The sequence below is a fragment of the Echeneis naucrates genome, chromosome 16 (genome assembly GCF_900963305.1).
Source record: "Echeneis naucrates chromosome 16, fEcheNa1.1, whole genome shotgun sequence".
Taxonomy (NCBI): Eukaryota; Metazoa; Chordata; class Actinopteri; order Carangiformes; family Echeneidae; genus Echeneis; species Echeneis naucrates.
The window spans coordinates 18,152,412-18,178,741 of record NC_042526.1 but is presented as its reverse complement, the minus strand read 5'-3'; the positions used below and the strand labels follow the sequence as shown (position 1 = coordinate 18,178,741).

Genomic DNA, 26,330 nt, shown 5'->3' with positions numbered 1-26,330 from the left:
CATCTTCCTCCGCTTTATCTGTATCCGGGTTGTGGGACTGCTGGAGCCAATCCCAGCTCACAGTCAATTTAGAGTCTCCAGTTAACCTATACATGCGTGTCTTTGGATGGTGGGAGGAAACTGGAGTACCCGGAGGAAACCAGAGGAAACCCACGCAGACATGGGGAGAACATGCAAACTCCACACAGAAAGGCCCCAGGCTGGGAATTGTGGGGCGACAGCGCTAACCACTACGCCGGCGTGCTGCCCTCCACAACACCTCTATAATATTTGCTCTAATTGTAACTGCCATTCCTCAAAACATTAAACAGGTTGGATAGAAAAGCGTGTAGCCTTCCTTTGAGTAATTAATGTGATTTTCTTACTTCCTGTTCAGTAAATGGGATTGCATGCAAATGTAATTGTGCAGCAATTAATCCTGGTTACTGAAAACCATTTCCCTGCCATCCGGAGTTTATCATCAATTTCTTTATGGCCGTGTTTGTGTGGGGGGAAAATATCCTCAAGCTACCTCATTCTGACATCTATTAGTGGGATCTGCATGATTTAATTTAGGTTAATTATGGTGGTTAATTAGTTTAATTTGTATATTTAACCTCATGTTGGAATCTGTAAAGACAAATATTATTGAAAAAAAAAGATAATGCAGATAGGCAAAGAGAGTGCATGGAAACAATTAAATTCTGAAGGCAGCTAACAAAAACAGTAATTGTCATTGAATTTGTCCCGCAAGTGTGTAATTGTTAACAGCACTCAGGTCTAATCAAAACACATACTTCTTCCAGTCTTTCTGATATTGTGTTGCCCCTCAACAAAAGAAAGTGCAGCTGTGATACCAAAATGGCTCAATGAGTCATGTCAAAACACTTAGGCAATTTCATTTACAAGTGAGTAATTTTTCTCTTTCCATCTCTTGGTTTTATCTGCATTTTTCTTTTGTTTGTCTTTGTTTTAACTGGGCTTTACATTTACAGTGCTGAAGAGAAACTGACACATTAAAAAACATTTGTAGGTTTTTGAAGCTCTCCTGGGGACACACATGCACACACGCCCCATGCTCATTTGAAACATACATTGATGCCCCAGAGATATAGTTTCACTGCCTTGTTTAGTGGCCTATTATGCTAATAACATGAACAGATATGAACATAAGTGTAAAATTCATGATTTGGGAGAATTTCAAACAGAAATCATTTTCAGTCGTAGAACAAATTATGAGAATGTTATACGAGTAATATGAGTAGACATTCAATTGCCACTGTATATTTCTCCCATCCACAAGAAAATGGAATACACACCTACAGTCCACAGCACCATCGTTTATAAAGAACTCAGCAAGAACTCAGCAAGAGAAAAACCTGATATTGAACTACGGGCTATGAACCCACCTTTTGTTTGTCTGTCTGTTTTTGGAATGCTGCAGCTTGCTGTGCTACACTGTGCGGCCTGGTTCCTACTGATTTTGGACTGAATCCTGATATGCTGCACAACACCAGGATACTCACCAAACCAGCGTGAAGTGACAGGCTCACTTCGATCTACCACTGTGTGCACCCCAGGCGGGTTACATTTACGCCAACAGAACCAAAAATGGCGCTTGTGTAATTTTGAGCCACTCCACTTGGACCGCTCCAACATTACATCTGAATTTGTCCTGGAATGGTGTATCTCTGCAGATCTTGCTTGCTGAGTCTCTGGATTTTTCAAAAGGCGGTCAGGGGCAATAAAGTGGGCCATTCTCCCCCTCTTGTCCACTGATGGTCTTTTGCCATAAAAACCTGCGCAGAACCACGGACACCACTGAGGGGGAGTAAACACTCTCGCCCCTTAAAACAACAGCACAAGGGCCTTCAATGATGCAGGAAGGCCTATTTCAAGCCTGAGAAAATGGTTTCTTTAATTAAGTACTTCATGAAAACGCCTTTTATCACCAGTCAGACAATTCGCTCCAGCAGCCTTATCATCTTTTCTCTGCAGCGTATGTATATGATTTCGATTAATGCACGCTGATACATTCAGGAACTACTTTTACAAGGAATATTAAATTTAAATGCTTTTTTTGTCCACAAATATGTAAGCATACTTACAGTACCTCATATAAGCCATAAAAGATTCAAAATAACTGCAGTTTAGAGTGAAGCACGAGGGCTTTTATTGTTGTAGGCTGTGCTGTTAACACTGGATATTTTCCAGCTTGTAGGATAAGTAGTTTCCTGTCAACAGAAAATTTCCACCAAGACCATTAGAAAAATACCCAGAATTAATAGTTCCATAACGTAATCAGTTTCATCCTTTTTGACATGTGCTTTAGCTCCTAATGACAACAAGATCAAGGAGATTACAGGAAATACACGTTACGTTCCTGATAAGACAGTGACTGTAACAGCAACAAACTACAAAATGGGTAGTTTGAAGACCATGTGTAGTTCAGATAATTGGTGTTCCATAGCTGACTTAATACAGGGCATGAAATAAACAGGACACTGCTGTTTTTCAGCAATGCCAACTCAAAGGGGCAGAGCTTTGTGAGTCAAAGCTGTCCTCCAGGCATGTTGTTCTTCCACCTCAAACAGAAACAGTATGGTGGGAGATGAGCACTAATCAGGTTAGCGGTTCCATAATGGTAGCACAGCAGTGTGAAAGGCACTGAAGTCCACGACAGAGACCTTAACGCTGCTTCCGAGGACAGAGTTTCATGATATTGCAGTTAGTGTCACAATCCCTCCATATACCAAATAGAGGAAATAATAAACAATTACGACTGAAGCAGAAACATGCACCTTACGTCCACATGTAAAAGCTTGCTTCTAATCACGTGGCCTTGTTCACCAAATGCAGACATGGCAAAATAAGAACAATGAGGATTTGACCAGAGACTTCTACCCTTTCGACACCCCCAGGCAACTTATTGCCTGTATTTTAATTGCACTATACTGCCAGCATAAATGTAGCACTTATGCTGGGTTAGGGTTGCTGTATGTTGGCCAACTTAGAGCAATTAAACTATTTCTAATACATCCAAGTGAGTAAAGGTAGAGTGGAGGTCAGCAATCACATAAAAAGCTCAGAGTCGATAATGAGATTAACTTTTGAATCCCCCCATGCACAGAGAATATGAATCAGTGTGTGGCTGTTTTACTGCCCCAAGAGTATTTTCTGTCTTGTTAATGCTCTAGTGCTGCTCTAATGCTGGCAGAAATTCAAGAAACTGGGGCACAATTTGTTCTTTTCTTTCTTAGTCCTTTTCTCTATCTTTTCATAAAGCAACAGCAACCGAGCAGCTTTTCTTGCCGCAGGGCAGGAGGCCACGGATCTTAACCCATCCATTTGTGTGCGTTCATGTCTGGAGCATGTGTCCAAAGCGGGGCCCTTTCTTAGTCTAGTTTGTCATTCTAATACTTGGCAGCAAAGCCAAAAATTTTAAGAGGATTTATTGGATATTTTCACATTAGATTCACTGCTGAATCTTGCATAAAGCCCTATAAAATAACTTTTTGGCACAGAGTTTGAGGCACAACGTTGAGAAAAGTGGGGGAATGGGGTGGGGGGTGGGGAGTGGGGGCTGTGGTAGAAACTTATATTACAAACATTTGTAAAACGGTTAATATTCAAGGTTTAAAAAGACTCCTGCGGCATAAACCGTGAATGTGTTTTAGATTTTTCCTTTTGACTGAACACCGTATGTTTGAAACGCCCCTTGATGTCATTAATATCAGAGTACAGTGTACAAGACAGGCATACAGAAGCCACACAGACAAAAAGTCAATTTGTTCAGAGCTCTACACAAAACACGCCAGTTGCTCCTCAGAGAGAGGCCCCTACTTGAAGACGGCAGGCCATGATGCATGTGTCTCTGCCCGCAGTCCCTCCTGCGGTGCTGCAGTGAGTTTTCATTGTTTATCTCCAGCTTGCTTGTAAGAGGGGAACTAATTAAGAGCTGCCTGTAGGTGGTCATTGCAGGCTTTTACAGGTCTGAAAGGAGACTTAGAAGAGGAGGAGGAGGAGGAGGAGGAAGAAGAGGAACCTGGCTACACCCGGCAAGAGAAAAAGGACAAATGCCTCAAGTCACAAAATGACAGACAGTACTGAGTTGGTGATTCTTGGGTAAAAAAATAGGGGATAATTTTCTTGATGCTCACAGAGTCAGAGAGATAAAGGAGATGTCTCAGAGAGAAAAAAAAATCACAGCAGAGAACAGACTGAGAGAAAGATAGGACACAATCACTGCAATCAGCTAAACAAGGCCTTCCTCTGTTTGGGGCCTAAGAAGTGTACTTGGAAACGTTTACTCATTCTTCAAGAGGCTAAAAGTCAACTTGCTTTGGAGTGGATTTAGGATCGGCAGCCTTACTGGTGTTTGTTATGATTTCATACAACAGTTAACAACAGTAAATCTCAGAAACGCACATCCTCAAAGCACACGGCTGTACACACACAGGATCATATCAAACCACTCAGCCACTTCTCACACATTCAAACGTATGTAAACAATCAATGGAAATCAGTGTTTGTCTGAACTGTAATAAAATCAAGCCTCATTTACACAGGGATAAGTAAACAAATAATGAAGCAAGTGTTTACAGTAAAAGGGAAGAACCATTTTGACGGTTGAAGTACAAGTATACAGTTTGTTAGATTTTTTGGGGGATTTGAGACATTTCATAAAATCCAACATTCACCACTGTGAACTGATTTAAACAAAAACAAACAAGCATATAGTACAGATTTATCCTCTCAGAAATGCTTTGCGTGTATGTATCTGTGTTTGTGTCTGTGTCTGTTTTGGGTTGAGGGGAAAAAGACATGATTGCGTGTGGACACTGCCCTGCACTACTTCCTCTTTACAAGCCCAGAGACGTCAAAGCTTGTTGTACCGATGAGTCTCTCACATATGAACAACACACACACACACACTTACTTTGTGGCAGTGCACTTCAGATGATCCAAACAAACAGCCTAAAGCTCACAAAAGAAAAAAAAAGTGATAGCGATGTCATAAATGTAGGATAAAGGCAGAGATAAAGATTGAGCAAGGTGCCAGCACATGTCAAATGTGCATGAAGGTTTTCATAGAGGGTGTGGAGAAGCTCCTGTTCCTGAATATAAAATAACAGAAAACTGATACAGTGCGTGTGCATGCAAGTCGCCTCAGGCAGCAAGGGTGGATCTGGTGGCTCTCTGCAGAAAACCAGATAAGGATGCCAAAATGACAGTGCTGTCCTCCATGGCGTGACACTGGGGGCAAAACAAACCAGCTGTTATGGGAGTGTCCAGCATGGCTCAGCTCTGAGCTTGGCTGTTACAGCTGAGTTATGGGCATGGCAGCACAGCAGCATTGCAATGGATACAAATAGACACTGTCTGCCTCTGCAGCTGGAAGACTCTCTCACACTTGGGCATTAATAGCCAGGGCTCTCACACCCACATTCACACAAAAATAACCACACAAACTTACATGAATGTGCATAAATAAAAAGCTAATGACATGTACATGCCCAAGGCTATGACATGATACTTCCTTAATCTTTGGCAGAGTAATATTTGACAATTTTTTTAAAAAAAGGACAGAAAATGAATGAATTAAAATTCAAAAACTACATGCTTTTACTGAGATTAGCAGTACAGGATCCAGTGTAAAATTGAATGGAGTCTTAATAATAATACTGGGCCGGCAATGAGCAAAAAAGCCCCTAAAGCAACCAGCTATAGGCCATTTTATGCCATCTTGTACCAGCACGTTCTCTGCATAGTGTAAAAGAGGAGCGCCATCTTCTGTTAGGAGAGCAGGGGCAGGATTAATAGACATGACGTGTTCTTTGCATATTCCCTCAGAACAAGTGTGAGTCTCCACTGACACTTTAGGAGCACTGTGAGAGTCAGAGTCTGTCACTTAAACAGGAATAAATTTGGTAGCTGCAACTGAGATGGCCTAAAGCCCCTGCAGTTTCACAGCAGTTTATAAAAATAGCAGGATTCACAGCCAGGTTAGTGACTGTGACAGGTGACAGGTGAGTATAAATTACATCTACCAATTACATAATTATGTTTGATGGTAGCAACAATGCAGCAGAGACATAAAGAGAAAATTATGAATTAGTACAATACATGACTGACAACCCGAGGCTTCTTCTAATGATTGATTCAAGGATGGACACAGGCAAACACTGCAAAAATATAACTATGGCAACAAGTTTCTAAAAAGACTTATTCTTAAACCCTAATTTGCACCTGCTGGGAAAAAAATAACATCCAATAAGGTCCAGGAGTGATGGAAATTTTCAATAGGAACGTGGGTGGTGGCTTGTATGGTATCTTCTATGCTGTGTAATTTCAACATTGACATTTTCCATGGCATTATTTGGACTCTCAGATAAGATCAGGTCGGATAAAGCAATGGGGAGGTGGGGGAGAAAGAAAGAGAAAGAAAAGAAGAAGAATGGCAGGAGAGCCGGTACAGTACCTTGTGGAATTCAAGTGCTGTGTGGAGAAAGAGTCCTGGACCAATGCCACAAACGGGCAGGTCAAAAGACTGCAAGAGAGAGAAGAAGCATTTCGCTGCTTGTAACTCTCATTTTGTTATTTAAGTAGGTTTCGGTCATTTCTTCATTTCAATAAAAAGTACTAGATGGTAGGAGACCGTTTTATGACTCTTTTTGATATTACTGCACCAACTGAAAACAAGAAATTGAAGCACAGCTTTGTAAGAATTTGCCCTGTATGTTAGTAGCACTGTGTTCCTCAGCACAAAAAGTTCACTCCACTTATTGCTTTCAAGAGGGCACAGGGAGGCCAGAGTACAGTGAGTAAGAAAAGCCAGAGGCCGGAGATGGAGTTAAGTGACAGAGGTGACTGTACATTAGTAAGGCTACTCGGGAGAAAAGAAGGCCTATTAGGTAAGAACCCAGTTTATCTATTATAAACAACACCCACAAATGCACATCTATTAGAACCAACATATGTTCTTAAATCGGCGAATAAGCCATAAAGAATTTAAATAAAATAATGGAGAGCTTTTCTCCTAACCACTAAACAATGAAATGTCCCATCTCCCCCTTACACCTCAAACAAAATCACTGGCTTTGCTTTTGCTCCAAAGTTCACTGAAAGTATATATGGTATGTCGTACAAACTGGCCCATAAATGACCAGTAAGGCATTAAAGAGGATCTCAAGTAATAAGTAACTTTCAATCAACGACAATTTACCGGGTTTAATTAATACTATAAAAACATACACATACTACAACAACAAATGACCAAAATGTACATCATTTCGGCAGATGTACACTACGGATTAACCGTATCCATTATTCAAGACAGGCAACACCCACATGTACACAACATTAACAACATAATAACTCCATGTAGCACTCGGGCTTTTTTCAAAGCCAACTATGTAATCACCTAATCTGCATGCATCTGATGTTACATGACTCTGTCCCAGTGGGAGAGGCACTCAAACAGTGTCCCACTTCAGGGATTAAACCAAACAGTAGTGCTGACATCTCATCTCTCCACTTGGAGAATACACTCATAGCGTAAACACAGGAAAACACTGTGCCTGTTGACTGTGTTGAAAGACAGAAGGGATTAATAAAGAAATGAAGGGTTTGCATCGTTGTGGTTGTTGTAATCACTAACATGATTCCCTACAGCATGTTAACGTAAAGAAAATTTAATTACACCAGAAATACATTTTGGTTCATGTTCATGCAACTCATTTACATGAGCAGTAGGAAGGAAGGCCATTGCCATTTGCATTTCACGCAGCACCCTACAGTCAAGGATTCACAACATTCAGAGGGCATGTGGCAACATGCTTCCAGTACCTATAGCGGGAGATTTCTTTGACATTTCCCTCAAGCCTAAAGGGATAATCCCCCTTATAACGCTCTGTACCTGATAAAGCCTTGGCCCTGAGAGTCTCTTTAACCCTCAAGAGAGTTCAACAAAACAACCTCATTTCGACAGCAGCTAGAGGGGCTCTCTGGTCTCAAAAAAGGCCTTTAGGTATGACGAAGAGAAGGGAAATCAGTATAATATGGATCAGAGAATGGAGGTCAGTGCAGAATGATGGATGGGAGGGAGATCAGGAGGGCTCCAGAGAAGACCAAAGGGAAAACTTTGTAAGACTTACTGTGCTTTGTGAGTCACCACTGGCAGGGGAATGTCTTCACTCATGTAGTCCAGTTCATCAGTTAAGCTGTTGGCACGGGAGATGTCGATGGAGGTGCTGTTATCATGATTCCTCCTGACTGCAAAGCACCAAAATAACAGATGATATTCCAGTACACTCATTTTAGATTATAATGAGCAAATGCTTTCTGATTGAATAAATTCAATTGGAAAGGAACAAATATTAAAGGTCTCATATCTTACACATTTAATTTGAAATGTTGATATCTATAAGTTAAATAAGTAATTAGGTCATTTTAAGAACCAAAGGTTTCGTTTTACATTTCCGTTCTCAAATTTCTAGTAACAACAGGTCAATCAACCAATCAGGAGATGGTCAGTCTTCTGAATGTTTTAAATCACTGATTCAATTAAGCACATAAGTAAGGTAAACACTGATAGAAACCAAATCCTGCAAGGTTGGTAGGCTGGCTTGGAGCACAGCTGTGAGGGGGTGACTGCTATGTTGTGACATCATAAAGTTCCACGAGTCCTGATCCCTTATTTTAAGGCTCATTTTCTCCATTCAAGCTATGGGCATCTCTCTGGGAACTTTTAATACTATAATATCAACATAGCAGTTATATGTTTATAATTAAAAAAATGCATGGAAGCCTCAAATTATACAATATGCAACCTTTGACTAACTATTAATGTACATATTTTAGTTATGCATCATACGTAACTTAATGGTAAATGACACTGTTGTATTCCAAGGTAAGATGCTATAATTGTGAGTATGAGTAACATCAAAGCAGACAAAGAAACAAAGATACCTGGAGAGCCAGGGCAGCTCAGAGTGAAAGATGACCAAGAATAATGAGGAGGGCCTGATGCCATGCAAAATCAATTAAAATAGAAGTAAAGAAAGACAGAGACAGAAAAACAGAGGAAAAGGTGAATAAACAGTAAAATCAATAATTTCCACTACTCGTGCAAAATATATGTTACTTTTGTGAAATTTCTACGAGGGGAACTTTTTATTTGACAAGTCATAAAAGGATACAACATGCTCAGAAAGAAAGAAGCAGAAATTGCAGTGCTCGAGTTCAACAGTGCAGCTGGATGGCTGCTGGCGTGGCTAAAAACAACAGCAAAGAACAACATGTGTAGCAGGGTCTTGACCTGCAGTCAGACTGTCAGCAGAGTTTGACAAGTCTCTCCTCCAAACCGCCAGGCCTCTATTGTGATAGAGAATAGGGAGGCAAATCTGTGTCCCAGAACAGAATGACCATTCCAATTCAAGTAAAAGCCATTCAACGTCCCTTGTATTCCATCATCGAGTTTGTTTAACATTGTCCAATGCGGAAGCATAGACAGCAATAAAAGGAGAAACAGGGCCAGAGCGAGAGGGAAAGAAAGTGGGAGACAGAGAAAAGGGAGGGGGGTAACCAGAGCTCAGCAGAGCTACCTTTAGCCCCAACTTCAGCTCACTGAAGGAGACGTGAACTGGCTTATCAGCTACACAAACAGGATAAGGGTTTATTAACATTATGTAGTTTATCGAGCCCATCAGTGCAAACGTGTTTGGTTGAGAAAGAATGAGCTATGGGCAGCAGAGAGTGACAGAAACAAAATAAGTGCAGACAAAAAAAGTTGTTGAGATAGAGATACTGAAAGAGAGGGAGAGAGAGAGAGATGGAGAGAGAGAGAGAAGGCCACTCCATTGAGAGATTCTCACAGACAGGGAGGTAGGTAGGGTCAGACAGATAAGTGGAGCGATAAGCTGGACATTGAATAAATCAAACAATGACCAGTTTATTTCTGACCACTGGTGCTCTACAATGGCTGCTTATCAACCCCAACCCCCCTCCCCTCTCTCCGGTGTCCTAGTCTAGGCCCCAGTCCATTCCTAGCCAGGCCAGCTCAGTTCCTCACCCGTGGTGTTGGCAGGGCATCCAGTAAAGAAAACAGGCCAGGTCAACCCAGGACCAATGTCTGAGTCTCTCTGCTTGGCTCTGGTTTGGTCCAGTTGGGGACAAAGGCCCAGCCAGCCAACAAGTCTAATTAAAATACTGTCTGGGCAACATTAAAAACACAGGCTAGCTAATGATTAACACAGAGGAGTTTTTAATAGGAGAAGTATTTATCCAGTGGAAGGGTGTGCTGGGTGGACTGAGCAGTGATCGCACATAAACTACATGCTTTGTCTTTATGTCTGTTGTTCCCACAAAGACTATCAAGCCCTCTATTGTTGTTTCTGTCACTTGGATTTTGGTTAAGTGGACTGGAACTGGAAACTTCAAAGTAAACAGAGTACACCAAAATATTTGTTGGGAAAAGAAATTAAAAACCTCCTCTCCGTAGTCCCATTCAGTTCTGATGGAGTTAGAGAGACTCACCTGTCTGTCTGAACATCCGAGTGATACCTGCAAAAAAAAAAAAAACATCATTTACTAGAAACTTTATGATATAACATCACCTTTTTGGCACAATCATTGCCTCTTTTATGAGACTGATAGTATGTCTGAGCAGAAACAACAGTTAAACAAATGCAGCAAAAAAAAACAAAAACATCCAATGCAATCTTGGAAAAGGACAAATATCCCCATCTCTTCATTCACATATTCTTTTAATCTGACAGTGTGTCACAGTTCATCCATGCATTCATTCATTCATTTTCCGTTGTATTTACCATTTTGCTCACAACATTTTTCAGAACCTGATGCTCCTTCCTGCCCTGCAGTAATCCCTCCCGCCTGCTTAACAACATTAGCTGACTCAGAAACCCCCATGTAGCCAAAGCTAAATTAAAACAGCTTGCTGAAAAGTCGTTTATAAAACCTAAAACTAACGGATGTTCTGTTTGCATACCTCTTTCACCAGTTGCGGGACATGACAATTGCTTAAGTGTTAAGAAACCTCTTAATAATTTTTTTTTTTTTTAAATTCAGGAGTTCGAACGGTAATGGTTAAAAGAATAAATAAAAAAGCAGGAGTCCCTAGTGTAGACAGTGTACTTCTTAGATGACTGTTTTATGGCTGGATCTGAAGCAAAGATCATACGGTCCCATGCTGTTTCAAGTCTGCCTATTATCATTAGTAACAGCAGGCTGCAGACTTCAGCTTCTTTATTTGGTTTTATTCCATTACTAGCTTGTTCAATTCATTTTTCCCACTCCATAGGGGAAAAAAATCAATTATTAAACCAAGTAACTTATCTCTTGACAGTTTATTTTGACTCTTTTTTTTTTCATGTGAATAGGTGATAAATACATGATAGTGCAATATATAACTGTTTGCCTTTGATTTGAATTTTTTCCACCCACATTCTTTCCACAAAGCACATGTTCTCCCTCACAGTTTCCTGCTTAATTGAAACAACTTTTCCTCTCATAAGTGGCTGATTCTCTTGTGATGGTCGCCCTTTATGTCAAGTTTATGTTACTCCAGCTACTTTTATGACTGCATGCTGTGACAGGAAAAACTCATTAACTGCATTTATTAACCTAGAGTCTAGGTCAATTCATTTGGCAGGGTTGGCTTTTAACACAGGAAGTCAAACACCCAACCCCTTAACCCATCAGCTATTGATAATATGCTGTTTGTACAGGCCTGCATTAAAAACAAAAACATAGTTTGGAGTGTATGAGTATTGACAGCAATTTGGAAACACTTTAGGTAAAATTTTACAATTGCTTAAATTGCATACAGAATTATCTGAATAAAATGCAATAATTCTGGTTGAGCATTTGGGCTGTGGCATTTTTACGCAGACATTAAGTATAAATGATTTTTAAAAATAGAAAAGAAATCCCTACTTGTAAACTTGACAAGTAAATTTTTTTTCCTGCCTAAGTCTAAAGTGACTATCTTTGGCCAAAAAATGGGACAAGTGAAGTAGAAAAGAGCTTGTACCCGTGACCTCTAATCACCACTGAGACTGTAATGGCTTCCATCTGGCCTGCTAGAGTCACCTGACAGCCATCTTGGCTCTAAGGGAGTCAGGATAGGGCCTCTGTTTACTGTGAAACCAGCCCATAGCAACTCTTCCAATAAGTTGTAATAGTCTACACTGTTTGGATGAACGAAGAGAAACACAAGGCAATCTCCTGCAAAAGATTAGCTCTAAGTGCAACACCGAAACCAATAGATGTCTATTCTGTAATTACTTTGTACTTCAGTTTAGAGCAACAATGGCGATGTGATGACAGTTAAGTATGATAGCAGCAATATTAGCGGCTCTCTGGAGCTGTATTTAGTGCCTGCTAATGTAAACATGGTAACTTGCACACAGGTAGGTTAATCCTTTTAGCACACTAACACTGACCACAAAGCCTGCCCAAAGCTGATGGAAACATAATTAGTTTTTTGAAATACAGTTTTGGCCTGATAAGGGTGCTAGATAAAAACTTAACCTCCTGGATATTCTACACTAAACATAGGTGGCGTTACTTTCAAAAGGCTTCAGGATTCATCATCTGGGGACCACGGAAATATAACCTCACGGTGATCAAAGGGCTCATTGAGATATTTAAGGCATGAAATGAGGACTGACTGACAAAGCCAACAGAAGACCTTGGTGATGTAAGTACAACTCACATAATATTCTACCAGTATAGCATGTTTTAAAAAGGCTGGCAGCTGAAAATTATCCACAATCTTCAGCTGTCAAACCTTTGCTTTATAGTGTTTTAGCTGCTAACCTGAGCCATTAAAAACACAGCCATTTGTTAATCTGGAACCATAATTATATTGAGGGGATTTTAATTATTTTCCCCAGACATTCAAAGTATTTCTGAGGCAAGTGCTATAACAAATGCCATTCCCATAGAGTTGTTATTGACATTTGAATCCCCTGAATGAAAAGAAAAAACAAACACATCTAACTTTTACTGAAATAATGGATTTTCAGACCCTTTAAGCAGCTTGATATCATTTCGCATCAAACAAAATTGTATCGAGGCACAGAAAAACCGTGGTTTCATTACTTTAGTTCATTGAGTTTGCGCCACATTACAGAGGTTACATAGCCAACTGGCCTCAAGATCTATCAAACAGGCAAAGACAGCTAACACACACACAACATTCAATGAAACTGAGAAACACCATCCCAGAACATGGCACCCTGAATAAAAACCTATGAGGTCATTTTTATCAGGCAGTAATAAAAACGTGTAATTTTAGCTAATGAACCTGCCTGAGATTTTCTGGAGAAAATGGTTTTAGAGTTTGTGGATTTGAGTGCGAACTTGACAGAAAAATTATTGAATGGCAACAATTTTGGACATCTATTAGATATCAATTCATACCTGTCACAGTAACATGAGAGCAGATATTACCTTCAACACTGCCCCTGGGCTCCTCCAGGAAGAATGACACATCTTTCTTCTCAACAGTGTCGTCGATGTGATCGTACGTGATTTGAGGGATCGATACAGCCCTCTCCGAGACAACACCCATGGAGCCATTTCCTCTGGATTTCAACCTCCTTTTGGTCCCCCTTTTCTGATGGATAGAGAGACATCAAATCTGTTAATAACCATGACCAATCATGATACTGTATTTAATATAATGAAACAACTTTGAATATAAGAACAGAACAGTCTCATGATGATTGAACTTTCGCAGGACTTTTCATGAATGTGCATGCTTGGTTTCGTAGTTGTATTTTGTACTCAAACTGTTTCGCAAAGACACACACTTTGGTTCACAAATATAATTAGCATGAAAGCTTGTAATTTAAATTCGGAAATACACAACCTCTGCTTCCCGGATATAATTTTGAGGCATACTTGTAATATAAATTTGTGGAGCATACAAATTGTTGAGTGTGCCTTTACGAAATCTGTATGTTGAATTTTGAGACTTCCCTAACATTGCAGGTCAACCAACGTCACAATTGGCTGATGAAGCTGTTAGTCAAATGTATGTTTCTGATTGACGGATTCATCAGTCAATCAGGTGTGTTTGCTCTCAGCCAATCATATTGCTTCAGTATTTTCCTTTAACCTGACCTTGCTTCATGTTTGATTGGATAGCGTTCACTTGAAGATGATAAAGCAAATGAGAATACAAGAAAAAAAAAACAGAAAAGGTGTGATTGTGTGGCCGCCAAACTCTTCACTCTATGCCTGTATAACCCCATTACAAATGGTTTGCTTAGAGATTTGCTGAAAAAACTCCCCATAGAATCTTTAAACATGGCCTCTTTCATATTTAGGACAACTGTTTACTGCATAGCACAGCCCATCAAACAGGTACAGCTGCACAGAAATGATCACTCATTCTCTGCGAAATGTCGAGTTTAGTTCCATATATAAACCATTTCAAGTGAAATTTCAGTTATTGTATTATTTGTAAAATACAATCCTAGTTCTTTTTTGTGTAAAAGTAAATCATAATTGTAATTTTCCACACACAACTTTCAAATTGAAATTTTGGAACATGGTAGGTGAATATTCATTTGATGCAAACTGACACAGCACACTTGCATGCAGTTCAAGCATTTGATATTGTACAGGAAACCTAAATCAACTTATCCAGCCATTGGAAAGTGTTTAAAACACACGTGATGCCAAACATGCTCACAGACCAAGACACATTGTTTTATCATATTACCTTAGTAGTTCGTTTTGTTGTAATACATCAAAATATGTGCTTGCATGCCGCTGACATATGCAGTTACTGTGCAATCTCAGTTCAACACATAGTATTTCACAGTTATGTGTTAAGTGTCAGCTAGTCTCTGCGCCTAAATGGTCCCACAGTCCAGTCCTTAGACTGACTAGCCTACACCAACATCATGAACGTGGCCTTTGTAGAGACTCAATTATCTCAACTCAGTGGGTCAGACTTTGGCATTGACAAGTGGCCAGCAGTTCAATCCAAATAATCAATGTTTTAATGAGTCATTAGGAAAGAGAAAGAGAGAAAGGAGGGGTGGTCACTCAAAGAAAGATAGGAGAGAGAAAGATGGAAAGGTAGAAAGAAACCGTAAGACACAATAAATTTAAGTGAGTGGAAGACAAAATAAAATACATAAAATGCATACAATATGCTGTTACATAGAAAGAGGTGAGGAAGGAAGACCATTTGGAGTTGGAAAGAGACAAGGAGCAGAGGACAATATTCAGAAAGAGAGAAGACAGGAAACGGAAAAGAGAGGGTGAAATAAAATCTTTTAAAGAGAATGAACAGGAGAGAGGGAGAGAAAGGGGAGAGGGAAAAGTCAGAGGAGAGAGTCACATGCTGAAACAGAAAAGAGCGGAAGCAGCCCCCATTCTGCCCAATATGTGGGTTCAATGCTATACAAAGATTTTTTTGTTGTTGTTCTACTAGACAAAGGTTTACTCCCATGAGAAAGGCGGCGGTGACATCATCTCAACTGACTGAGTCTTTGTGCAGCGGAGACAAAGGCCTCGAGTCATCCTAGTGGAGTCAGATCTTCGAGGGGAGGGGAGGGGAGGTGGTGGTGGTGGTGGTGGTGGTGGTGCTGGCGGGGGGTGGAGGGCGGGGGCCATCCGTGTGTGTGTATGCTTGTGGGAACTAAATTTTCCCCTTTATGCTGTAAGGCTCAGATGCAACATAGCTAATATTGTTGTGAAAGGAGAAGGCCACAAGGATGCAAGTGGCGTGGGCCAAACACGTGGAAAAGCACCCGGCAGCATCACAGCCTGATGCCTTCTCCCGACAACACAGTTCCTGATGCTCCACAGCTCAGATTCAAAGGATCATTTCAAATTGAAAAATATTTGTTTATTGGAGAAATATGCTCATAATGATATATTTAAAATGAAAAAAGCGTGAATAAATAAATGGTCAAACGCCCAAAGTCTTAACATTTTATTCTGTTATATTTCCAGGTGGAGTTTCCTTATAATGGTAAGATAACAGAAGAGAGATAAAACAGACAGTGGAAGAGAGAGACAGACAAAAGTCTTCAGTTGGATTAAAACCAAAGGTGTGGAAAGGTTAGCAGCCGCCTTAGCACACAGCATCAAGGACATACTTAAAGGGTGGTTCAAAGAAAAACAAGAATGATCCTCAGTTAAGTACCTCCACCAAGGCCAAACAATCCTGCACACATACACACACACTTTTCTTGTCAAGTGCAGCTCCATTTATTTATTGTCTTTAATCCTAAAAACAGTTGCATGGTTTAATATATTAAAGTGTCTCACTTCCGTGTCGCAACATCTATTATTCCTTTTATCTAGCTGTATATCGAAAAGTGCCTAAGAAACTCCTGGAACGGCTGCTTTAATCAGCTTTCCACAGAGTTGTGCATAATCCTGATGACAAATAAAACAACTGAACAAATTGATGTCAATATAACCCATCACAGCTGAAAAAGCTACAAATCACTGGCCACACAAGGGAACTTGGCTGACCGAATAATTACCGATATGTTCAGTTTCCTTATGTTGGGACTGGAGTTGTCAGAGTCCACCGTGGTGATGGCCTCCGGAGTCAGGACGTACATTTTCCACGTAGCAGCACAGCCACCTGGTTTTTCCGCTGCATAGCATCTCCACAGAGTCTGAAGAGGGCAGGTTAAAACAGAATTAGTGTTTGTCACAAACACTGGTATCATTTTACCACCCCCCATTTTCCCCCTCTGAAACATGTTAAACCAACCGCAGGACTAAATCAACCCTGCCTCAGTATCAATTTACACATTGAAGTTCGTGTGTAAACTGCTTTAACAAGTAATTTTTTTTCCAACATTTCCATATTTCTGAGCTTTAATTGAATGATACTTTCCAGCAATACTTCATTTCTTCTATTGACAGCTCTGCAGACATTTGTGTCTTTGTGTGACAGGTGTCTAATCTGTGTGAGGTTGTGTCTTGGTGTACTGAGGGTAACTGTAATCCTTGTAATGGTTAGCTTCTGCACAAAATAACTACTTTGCCATCTACCATTTCGCTCTTGGCAAGTGTTCAGCAGCTCACCTTCTCCACAGCTCAATGGGAATTTCCAGGCAACAGACACTACTACTTTTTTCCCCTTTCTGTTCGGTTTCCAATGTTTGCCAAAGCTTGCACTGGCAAGATCTGGAAAGTGCACATTTGCATCTTTTCACAGAATCACTATCAAACTGAAAAGATTTTGAGAAGATGCTGAGAAGAATCCTTGATGTCAGATCTGGTTTTGTTAGGTATCTTTACATTGAACAAAAATTTAATGCATGGACCTCCAGACCACAAAATGGCCTCTTACACAATATATTATACACAATACAATATAAAGGTGAATTCAAAATAATTTGTATCTTTAACCAGAGCCCACACTAGATACAGTAGTCCCTGGGATTACTGTACAGTCAAGATGCTTTGACTCAAGGGCAGCATTTACCTGAATGAGAGAAGCTGCAGCAGGGATCTGTCTGTTGAAATGCTTCTGTCTCTGCTTCTGCTGGACCTTAAGAGCGAACCCTGAGCCAAGGATACCCTAAACAGGAACAATTAGGTTGTTCTGTATTCAGTTATAAACCAGTCAAAAAATATAAGCAGATTTGTTTTTGCTCGAAGCACACAAATGTTTTTAAATCTATGTTACGGAGGATATCATCTTCTAAAAGATAGCCCATCCAAATGCAAGGTGTACCTGGTCACAGCAAAAACCCATTTTAAAATGTGCTGTTTTGTTTTGAAAGATGCTGAGGGAACAGATTTATACTCATGTATTATATTTACAGCAGGTAGAGCGAAGAAAGAGATGGCAAAGACACTGAAGCAGGAAGCGATGGCTTTGCCAATCCACGTTTGAGGGATTTTGTCTCCATAACCAATGGTGGTCACAGTCACCTAGAGACAGAGTGAATTAGAACAGTTTGTAGTTATAAAGTTTGCACAATTACAGCAGTTTGCAAAAAAAAAAAAAAAAAAAAAAGCAAACATACAAATGTTACAATACTAAGGGCCCTTCACTGATACCATGTCAGGCAACTGAGAGTTTAACAAAAGGTACACCAGAGTGATTTTGGCATAAAACCCATTATTTACGCAAATAAAAGCCTTATCTCAAAGTCTGTATTATTAGACCAGTGAACAAGGGAAGCCAAGGAAGAATTTTTTTTATATGGTGGCTATTTGTGTGTCTCATCAAAGGTGACTTCATCTCAGGATATGCCAGGTATTATAAATGCCCCTCTAATTTAGTCCGTATAAACCCCACATGTAAATAATTTCACCTTGACACAAAAAAAAAAATCTGTTTCCCTGTTAATAAAAATGTCATGGAATGGAGCGAATGGAGCGGTCTCATAGCCTGACCACGGCAGTCTATAACAGGCGTTAGACAGTAAAGAAAAAAGTTCATCAGCCATTCTGGCCTCACTCCACAACTGTCAACGACGGCCGGGGCATTTCAGGCTCTTGCTCCTCAAAGGGAATAAGATTCCCTTCCACTAATCCACAGTGAGTGTAGGAATTTGCTGGGGTGAGGGAAGTGTGTGTGTGTCGGGGGGGAGCAAATACCGCCTGCATTTGCATGTACACCCACTCTGAAAGCTGAGCCAATTCTGACACATTCAGAACACACTTGGCTTACTGCGGGTGTCTATGGGGTATCACCTCGTGAGCCGCTGCTGCGCACTAACACAAAGCGGCTGATGTAAGGTGAGATACTTAAAAGGGCTTTGGGAGTAAAAAAGAAGGAGCAGGAGCGGGAAGGGTGGCGGAGGCAGGTGGAGTAGTGGGGGATTTAATCCCTCATCCACAAATCCGATGACTAAACAATGTCCTCCTGACCATCAGAGGGAATGGTCTGTTCAAAAAACACCCCTTTCATTCAGGATGTGGCAAAAAACCTCTTCATATGCACACAAAGGTCAAAGAGCCAAGTGCCATGCTGAGCTGCATACATATAAACTGTATGGGCGACTGCAACCAATTCAGATTGTACATGACAATCAGCTTTCTTTGTTGCCCATCACACTGTTCTTTTTGGAGATAGAAAAGTTGTAAATATCTAAAATCCATTACCCAACCCTTAGCAATTAGCAAAAGAAGAAGAGAAGCAAGGAAGGTCAAGGAGGTTGGGAGGGGCAGAGTAAAAGAGAAAGGGTTATGAATCCTGGCATCGGCTTGTCCGAATGTAGAAACCATGCCAGCAGAAGGAATACAAACACACAAACCTGCCCAAAGCCCCTTTTAACACATATATCTGGACTCTCAAGTTTACAGTCTCAGAAAAACAAAAAGGTGCCGATCCCTAACAAGGATTGTTTTGGGTTTTTTTTCTATGTTGTGAACAGAACAAACCAAATAACAGCTTTTCTTCTACTTTCCATAGAGAAGCGAAGGGCACTGTGACCGCTCTAACCTCTGTTACATAAAGGTAGTAATCCCACAATTAAAGTTTTAATTAAGGGAACTGACACTTTATATTGGTGCTTTAAAAGTTCTTTGAGCCAAAGAGCCCAGAGGTGAATGGTTTATTACCGTTTCTTTGTGCCCCACTGATCCCCTGCACAAGGCTGCCATAGGTTTCTCATTACTCTGCGGCTTCAATTCAAATGTTTAATTAACTGCTCTGGAAACCTGAGCCTCAGCACTGAGGCAAAACCAGCTCCACTCACGAAAAACATCAACACACCTGCCTCTGTGTTGAATGTTGTACCGACACATACATGCTGCACTAGCACCAAAGGGGGGAGAAAAAAAAAACACAAGGAGATGCATAATTGGTCTAACCAGAGTAGTCGGCTATTTAATTTTTTTCAGTTAAGAGTCCACTTGAGCAGGCATTGTATAGCTAATTTGTTACAGCTCTTCACGAAGAGGAATCATTCTTGATTTGTGTCTGGTGTATTCAAGCTGTGTTGGGGTATTTGAAGTAGCATTCAGGGATACTGGTAATATATACGTTGCAAAAAAAAATTTTCCAGACGTACTCAAACAAATACCTGCCAAAACTACTACGGAATGCATTTTTTCACAAATTTTTCTTCCTTACCACACCCCACCATAGGGCATCGGCATAGCTGGAGAAGCCTGTCTTGCCCTCCTCATCCACAGCATCCTTCTCCGCCAAGTAGACAAAGTAGGAGGAAAAGATCAGGCCCAGGAATCCAATGTATAGAGTGGTGATCAGCTCCTGAAAAACACCAAATATTAGCTAAAAGCAATACTGTAAAAATGTGGTCTGAGAGATTCTGAATATATGGAGTAATATGCCATGACTACTTGCAGTCTTGATAAAAAACAGGTTCTGGTTCAAAATATCTGCCCCTGTGTCATAACTAAATTTCTAACTGTAAAAGTTTAATTCAAATGTTTTTAAAGAAGAAACATCATGCAGAATGTAGTCTGACAATATGCCTTAGTCCATTCTTTTTAAAGGTTGATTCCAGTGCACATCAGCATTGCTGAGTTTCAGATAACGTGTGAATGCTTGTTTCCACAAGCTTGGCAGTCCGTAGCTCCTAGACACTAGGCTGAAGCAATACGAGTGTTTTCAATACCTTACACATGTCAACTTCCTGACTTTTATGGTTCTCTTCGGCCTTGCTCAAGAAATAAGAGACCAGTTTTGTGTCAGATCGGTCTCCCACCCTGTCTACAGAGCTGTGTCGGAGGTTGAGACCCATGTGAAAAAGGAGTATAGTTCTATGAAAACAAATAGAAACTTCCAGCAATGCAATACATTTCCACTAAACAGAGCAGATAATTTGATAAAGGGGTCATCTGACAATGGGGAGATGGAAACAAATCACATTAGACTCATCCTGGATTCATCTTAGCATTTATTTTCTTGACCTTTGCACACAATCCTCAGTAAGTCAGTCCTGTTCTTGGGTATCAAAGAGACATGAATTCAGTCAGGTTAGACCGTGACCAAAGAACACTGTCTTCTTTGGGGATTAAGAAAAGAACAAGACATCCTCTGGCTTCATTGTGTATCAGCCTGAGAAAGTCCTAAAACAAGTGCACGAGTACAATGAATAAAAAAAGCAACCTCTCTCTTTCTCTCTCCCTCCCTCCTTCTCTTTCTTGCTCACTATCTCTTCCTCACTTCCCCTTATATAGCCAGATCTGCCATGGCCTATTTGTGCATATGTATGCATGTATGTGTGATTGGGCACACTGGACTTTATGTATGCATTACAGCAGGTGTCTGCTCTCTGCCTGCTGTATAAGCAGCCAATAGAAGATACTTCTCCTAAATGGCACAGCACAAGAGTGGACAGCATCTTCCTTTTACTCTTAGCAGTGCAATACGTGATTGAACGAAAATGTTATAAAAGCGAGATTTGGACAGCCCTGTTTAGTGTCACCCGGAATACTCACCTGTCGATGAATGAAAACTACAGATCCAAGAAGCCTCCATGTTCCCCCCTGTCGATCTACATGTAACATGCGCAAGATTTGGAGGAAGCGGATGCCCCTGCAACACACACCCTTTTATATTCTGATCCCCAGCAAGTACTTAAAGTATTATCAAAATCACAATATGGCCTATGGAATTATGCAAACCACATGAGCGATTTCTTTTTTTTTTTTTTTTTACAAGGTGAAATGTGCATTGTTCAGCCCTACTCTTTACCTATGACTAATTCATAAAATGCATAGTAAAGCAATTTCTGTACCTGATGGCAGATGTGGCAAATACTTGGCCATTGGACCCCACACCCAACACAATGATTGAGGCGATGACCACTATCAAATCTGCAATAAGGCGGAGAGAGAAACCAAAGAAAGTAAAATCTCAACCAATCATATTTGGAATCTGTTCAGTTGCCTTGCTATAAAATAGAGCCTTGCATTGCTTGAATGATCTAAGTTGTTGATCTACAAGAACAATTCATGCATCCGTTGCATTAAATGAGAACAAAGGAAAATGCCAGGTGCACCTATGATTGATATGGGCTTCCTGATAAAGCGGAGGCGTCCTTTGATGCCCGCATATTTGCTGCGACAACCAGCCGACCACAGCCGGACCATATACTCTGAGCCAAAGAACAGCACCAGAACAATCTCCTGTGGAACACAATGCAAACAGAACAAGGGTTACATTAAATCATTGGTACTGAAAAAGTAATCGCAAAACACATACAGGACAAGAGGATGTGGAAGGAGATACGGTATCATTTTCAAGAGCATTGATAACACAATGCCACACATTAAAGCTAATCTAAAAGCATTAAAGCCATTCTAATCAATCATCAAGGTTTAAGATATGATATGAGTGGGCAATGACAGGTGGGTGACATCGAGAAAGAGAGACTCCTAGGTGGTCTAGCAGGACCAAGACTGCCAACCACCCAGGAGAGAAGATGGCGGTTGATAACATGGCTGATGACAGCTCATATTGAGACAGGGTCAATGTCTGAGCAATTGAAGCCATGGGATGAAATGCCATTACACGGCATTTCACGACAGATAACAACAGATAAGGACAAATATTCAAGTTGTTTGGATTATGTTGTAAAAGTAAACCTTTTCCTCAGACCTAAAAACAGATAAAGAGACTTGATGTGAAAATGCACAAATAAAGCTTGTTTTGAGCTGTGACCTTTCACTTACATGCCTGTTGAAGTTGCTCCTTTTAAATTACATTCCACCATGTGAGTTTGTGCATTTGTTACTGTAGAATGAACTCATTAGCTCTACTTGATGGAGATCACTTTCCTGGCCACCGTGTATCAGTAATATTTAGCCACCATACTTTCTTTTCAAATCTAAGGCCATGTGGGTGGCCATCTCAAGGACTGCTTGAACTAGCTGCTCCCTGACCACTGCTTATATGAAACATAATACCACGAGCCCTGCTGCAATAACACAGCACCACAGAGCCCAAAAACAATGACCTGTCAATCACAGGAGACACTATCCTGGCCGGCTGAAGTATCAATTGAGGATAGAAAATGCACTGATGTATACACTTTTGAACAATAGTGTGGAAAACTATTTTATTTTGAGCACTAAATTGAGACCCCCATTGGGTTCACTATACTAATGAAGTAACCACATGGACTATTTTGCTGCTTTCCAAATTTTCAACCAATAATCAACCATGTTTACAGCTTTACTTTTTTCGCTTGAGTCGTCTGGCCTTGGATTCCTATTCTCCTCATTCAGCTCCATGAATTGCTCATTTACTGTAATTGAGTTAAAGACAAAGGGAGAGGAAGAAAAAAGGGGAGAGAATTGAAGACAGAGACAGGCAGAGATGGTTCAGTAAGTCCCTGTAGCGTAGGCTGATAATCAGGCTGACAGACAGTGTTGCTGCAGCTCATTTGTCATTTGTATATTGTCTACCTATAGCACCAATTTCACCCCTTGAAGCTTTATTGTCTGTGTAGGAAAGTAAAATATTATGCTTGTCTCACATCTGTGAGTTTATAACTGCACTGAACCAAAGTAAGGAACTTTACTTCCATCCTCTTAAGAAAAAACTATAGTTACCCTTTAATGGGGAGGTTATAGTTCAAAGTTCATTGTGTGTGTGTGTGTGTGTGTATGCGTGTTTCTAGAAAAAAATAAATAAAAAAACACACTAATAACATTGCCACATCAACACCAGCACAAAATGTACACAGACTGCCAGTTCATCAAGCTTAGTAATTAGAACATCTGGGTTACATTTGAAAGTCAAAGGTAGAGCATTTGTTGGAATTAGTCATAATAATTCCATAAAATGGGTCACCCAGGTGTTGGAGTGTTTTGTGTTGTGTATCAGAAACTGGAAACTACATGTTTGCTGAAAATAGCTGCCTGTTTGCGCAGCAATAATCTCGTCAAGCCATACGCGGCTGAAGCACATTTGAAGATCTGCTGGGGTATTAGATGAATATGTGATTAGACTGCCTCATCTGTGTGTCCCACTACAAGGAAGGTGCATGCAAGCGCACACAGACACACAAAGTCCCTCATAATTACAGCTATATTAACCTGAGCTTTATAAAGCTTTAGGGGCTCACTGATGGTACACAATCCAGAACAATAGGCTTGGCTTTGGTTATGTTGGGTTCCACACAATAATGTCATCCATCTTCTCCCGCTTTTTCCGTTTCTGGGTCTCCGGGCTGCTGGAGCCAATCCCAGCTCACTTTGGACGAGGAGTGGGGTGCCAGTCGATCACAGGGCAAACACAAAGACAAACATTGGATAGTATTCCCTAATAAGTATGAAAAATCTCAGTAATTTTGCTAACCAGTTTAGTTCCCTCCCTGCTGCTTTCATTTTCCTGTTCATGCATTTCTTCGATAATTATTATCTCATTCTCATAGACAGTTGGCATACTAACTGTGAACAAATCAGCGAAAACATTTTGTACTCTTGCTCCCACAAGCATTTATCTTCCCATCCGGATTTCAGGATTTCTTGTGGTGGAAATAGACTCAAGGAAACACCAGAATGTCACAAAAACCGTGAGGATTTACTTACTTCTGATCAGGGAAACTTCACGGATACTGAACAGTGATAATTCAGGATAAAGGAGGAGACAGTGGTAGAGTGGAATTAGTATGGCATGCTGGTGAGGGTGACATTCCTGAAGTGTTTGGGGGCCAAAAAGGCCAACAAACATTTGAGCGATGAGGGTCCAAGGTTCAAAAGTACTGATGTTGTTGTTGAGTCATCAGTTCTGGTCGTAGCAACAGCTGCTGGTTCCTAACTGATATTGTTACTTAAGGCCCTTTATTGAGCAATATCTGTCAATTTATGATTTAGTTTTTAGTTTATCTATGATCAGATTGCTGTTAACCGAGGTTGGCCTCACACCAACCATCTGGAGCTAATATGTTGCTAATACAGCTCTGTTATTGCCTCTATCTTTACTTCTGCACAGTGCACAGGTACATATTTGCTAAATGATTGACTGTACTGTACTTCCTTTGGGGAATTAATTTTTATCTTTGATCTGCTGATACATTTCTGCCTGGCCAAAAGCACAATGCAGCTAACCTCTCAGACATCGCTACCTCCTGTTGATTACTTTACTGCGCTAAATTACACAATAATCTTGGTCAATGGGTTTTTGTTTTGCTTTCATCACTTCATCTCTGTTGGCCTCTGTATTTCTCACCTAATCCCACATTCATAATGTGCATTAATCTCAAAGCAAACTACTGACTTCAGCTTTTTCCATTTGGTAACTCAACAGAAACAATATTTATATTTTATGTTTAATTTTTATCACAAAATTAGTGAGGGTGTAGTCTGTTTAGAAATGACCCTAACATAGCGTGGGCTAGTACAAAAAAAATCTAATTAAAAAACACAACAAACAACACGGGGAGGGCAGAAAAACTGTTGTGTAGTATGTATCAACATCTGACACAGGTGTGTGCCTGTGTGCCTCTGCACAGCTCAGCAGCTTCCCTCTGGCAGCAGCCCTCAAGGCCAAATTGCCTCAAGGACAAATGTCCCCTCTGCCATCCAAAACAAGCAGCCTGTCAGTCCTAGATGTCAGCTAACCATGACCTACCCAAGTATAGCTGCTACCACCAGTGTATGCTGCCATGCCTACGCCCCCTCGAAGGCACGCATCATACAGCGGGATCCAAAAGTCTGAGACCACTTATCCATTGCAATTAATTGGAAAAGCAGCCTACAACTATTGGACTTGATTATATAGCACAAGCCAGATGTGTGAATAAATCACACAGAAAAAAAAATTAAGTATTAAAAGCAGTCATTGAGCATTGAGCATGTTTTTTTTTCCCCCTCTCTCTGTCTTTATGGGATGCTAGCATCTTGGATAATGAAGCAATAGAAAAAAGGTGTAGGTCAAGAGGGGGCTGGAGGGTGGAGAGAGACAGAAAAAGAGAAAGACAGAATCAGGCGAAGAGATAATGACTGAGAGTTTTTGGATCTTCCTGGGTGTAAATAAATGAATAACTGATAGTAGGAATTCAAAGGGCACTGGTCAAAAGTTTACAGAACACAGCGTCCACTTTGTCCTCTGATTGCCCCCCGGACCCAGGAGGTGGTACGTGTGTTTTCTTGTGAGAGTGTGCATGTGTGTGTGTGTGTGTCCACCCACGTCTTTGTGTGTGCAGCCTTTGTGTGAGTGTCTGTGTAAACTGTTCGTGAGTATGCAGTAGCTACGTGTGTATTTATATTCACAGTGTGCTGGCAAGAGACAGATGATGCAAGCTCTTTGTAGAGATTCCAAACTGGAGCCATAATTTTCTGTACCTGTTGTAAGCTTGGGATTTATTGCATCACTTAGCAGCCTTAATGACCTAATAAGCCACAAAAAA

At 40.6% G+C, this 26,330-nt stretch overlaps 1 protein-coding gene across 1 annotated transcript in view; it reads right to left on the bottom strand.

The window, feature by feature from the left end:
* Positions 1–26,330, bottom strand: part of kcnq1.2 (potassium voltage-gated channel, KQT-like subfamily, member 1.2) — a 146,995-nt gene that overhangs the window by 109,001 nt on the left and 11,664 nt on the right. Inside the window, exons 3-11 of the mRNA XM_029522545.1 lie at positions 21,975–22,101; positions 21,711–21,789; positions 21,412–21,508; positions 20,078–20,218; positions 17,815–17,925; positions 17,474–17,569; positions 16,518–16,655; positions 13,456–13,621; positions 8,136–8,253 (exon numbers count right to left, since the gene is read on the bottom strand). Coding sequence (XP_029378405.1) covers positions 8,136–8,253; positions 13,456–13,621; positions 16,518–16,655; positions 17,474–17,569; positions 17,815–17,925; positions 20,078–20,218; positions 21,412–21,508; positions 21,711–21,789; positions 21,975–22,101 — 1,073 coding nt within the window. The remainder of the gene's footprint in view (positions 1–8,135; positions 8,254–13,455; positions 13,622–16,517; positions 16,656–17,473; positions 17,570–17,814; positions 17,926–20,077; positions 20,219–21,411; positions 21,509–21,710; positions 21,790–21,974; positions 22,102–26,330) is intronic.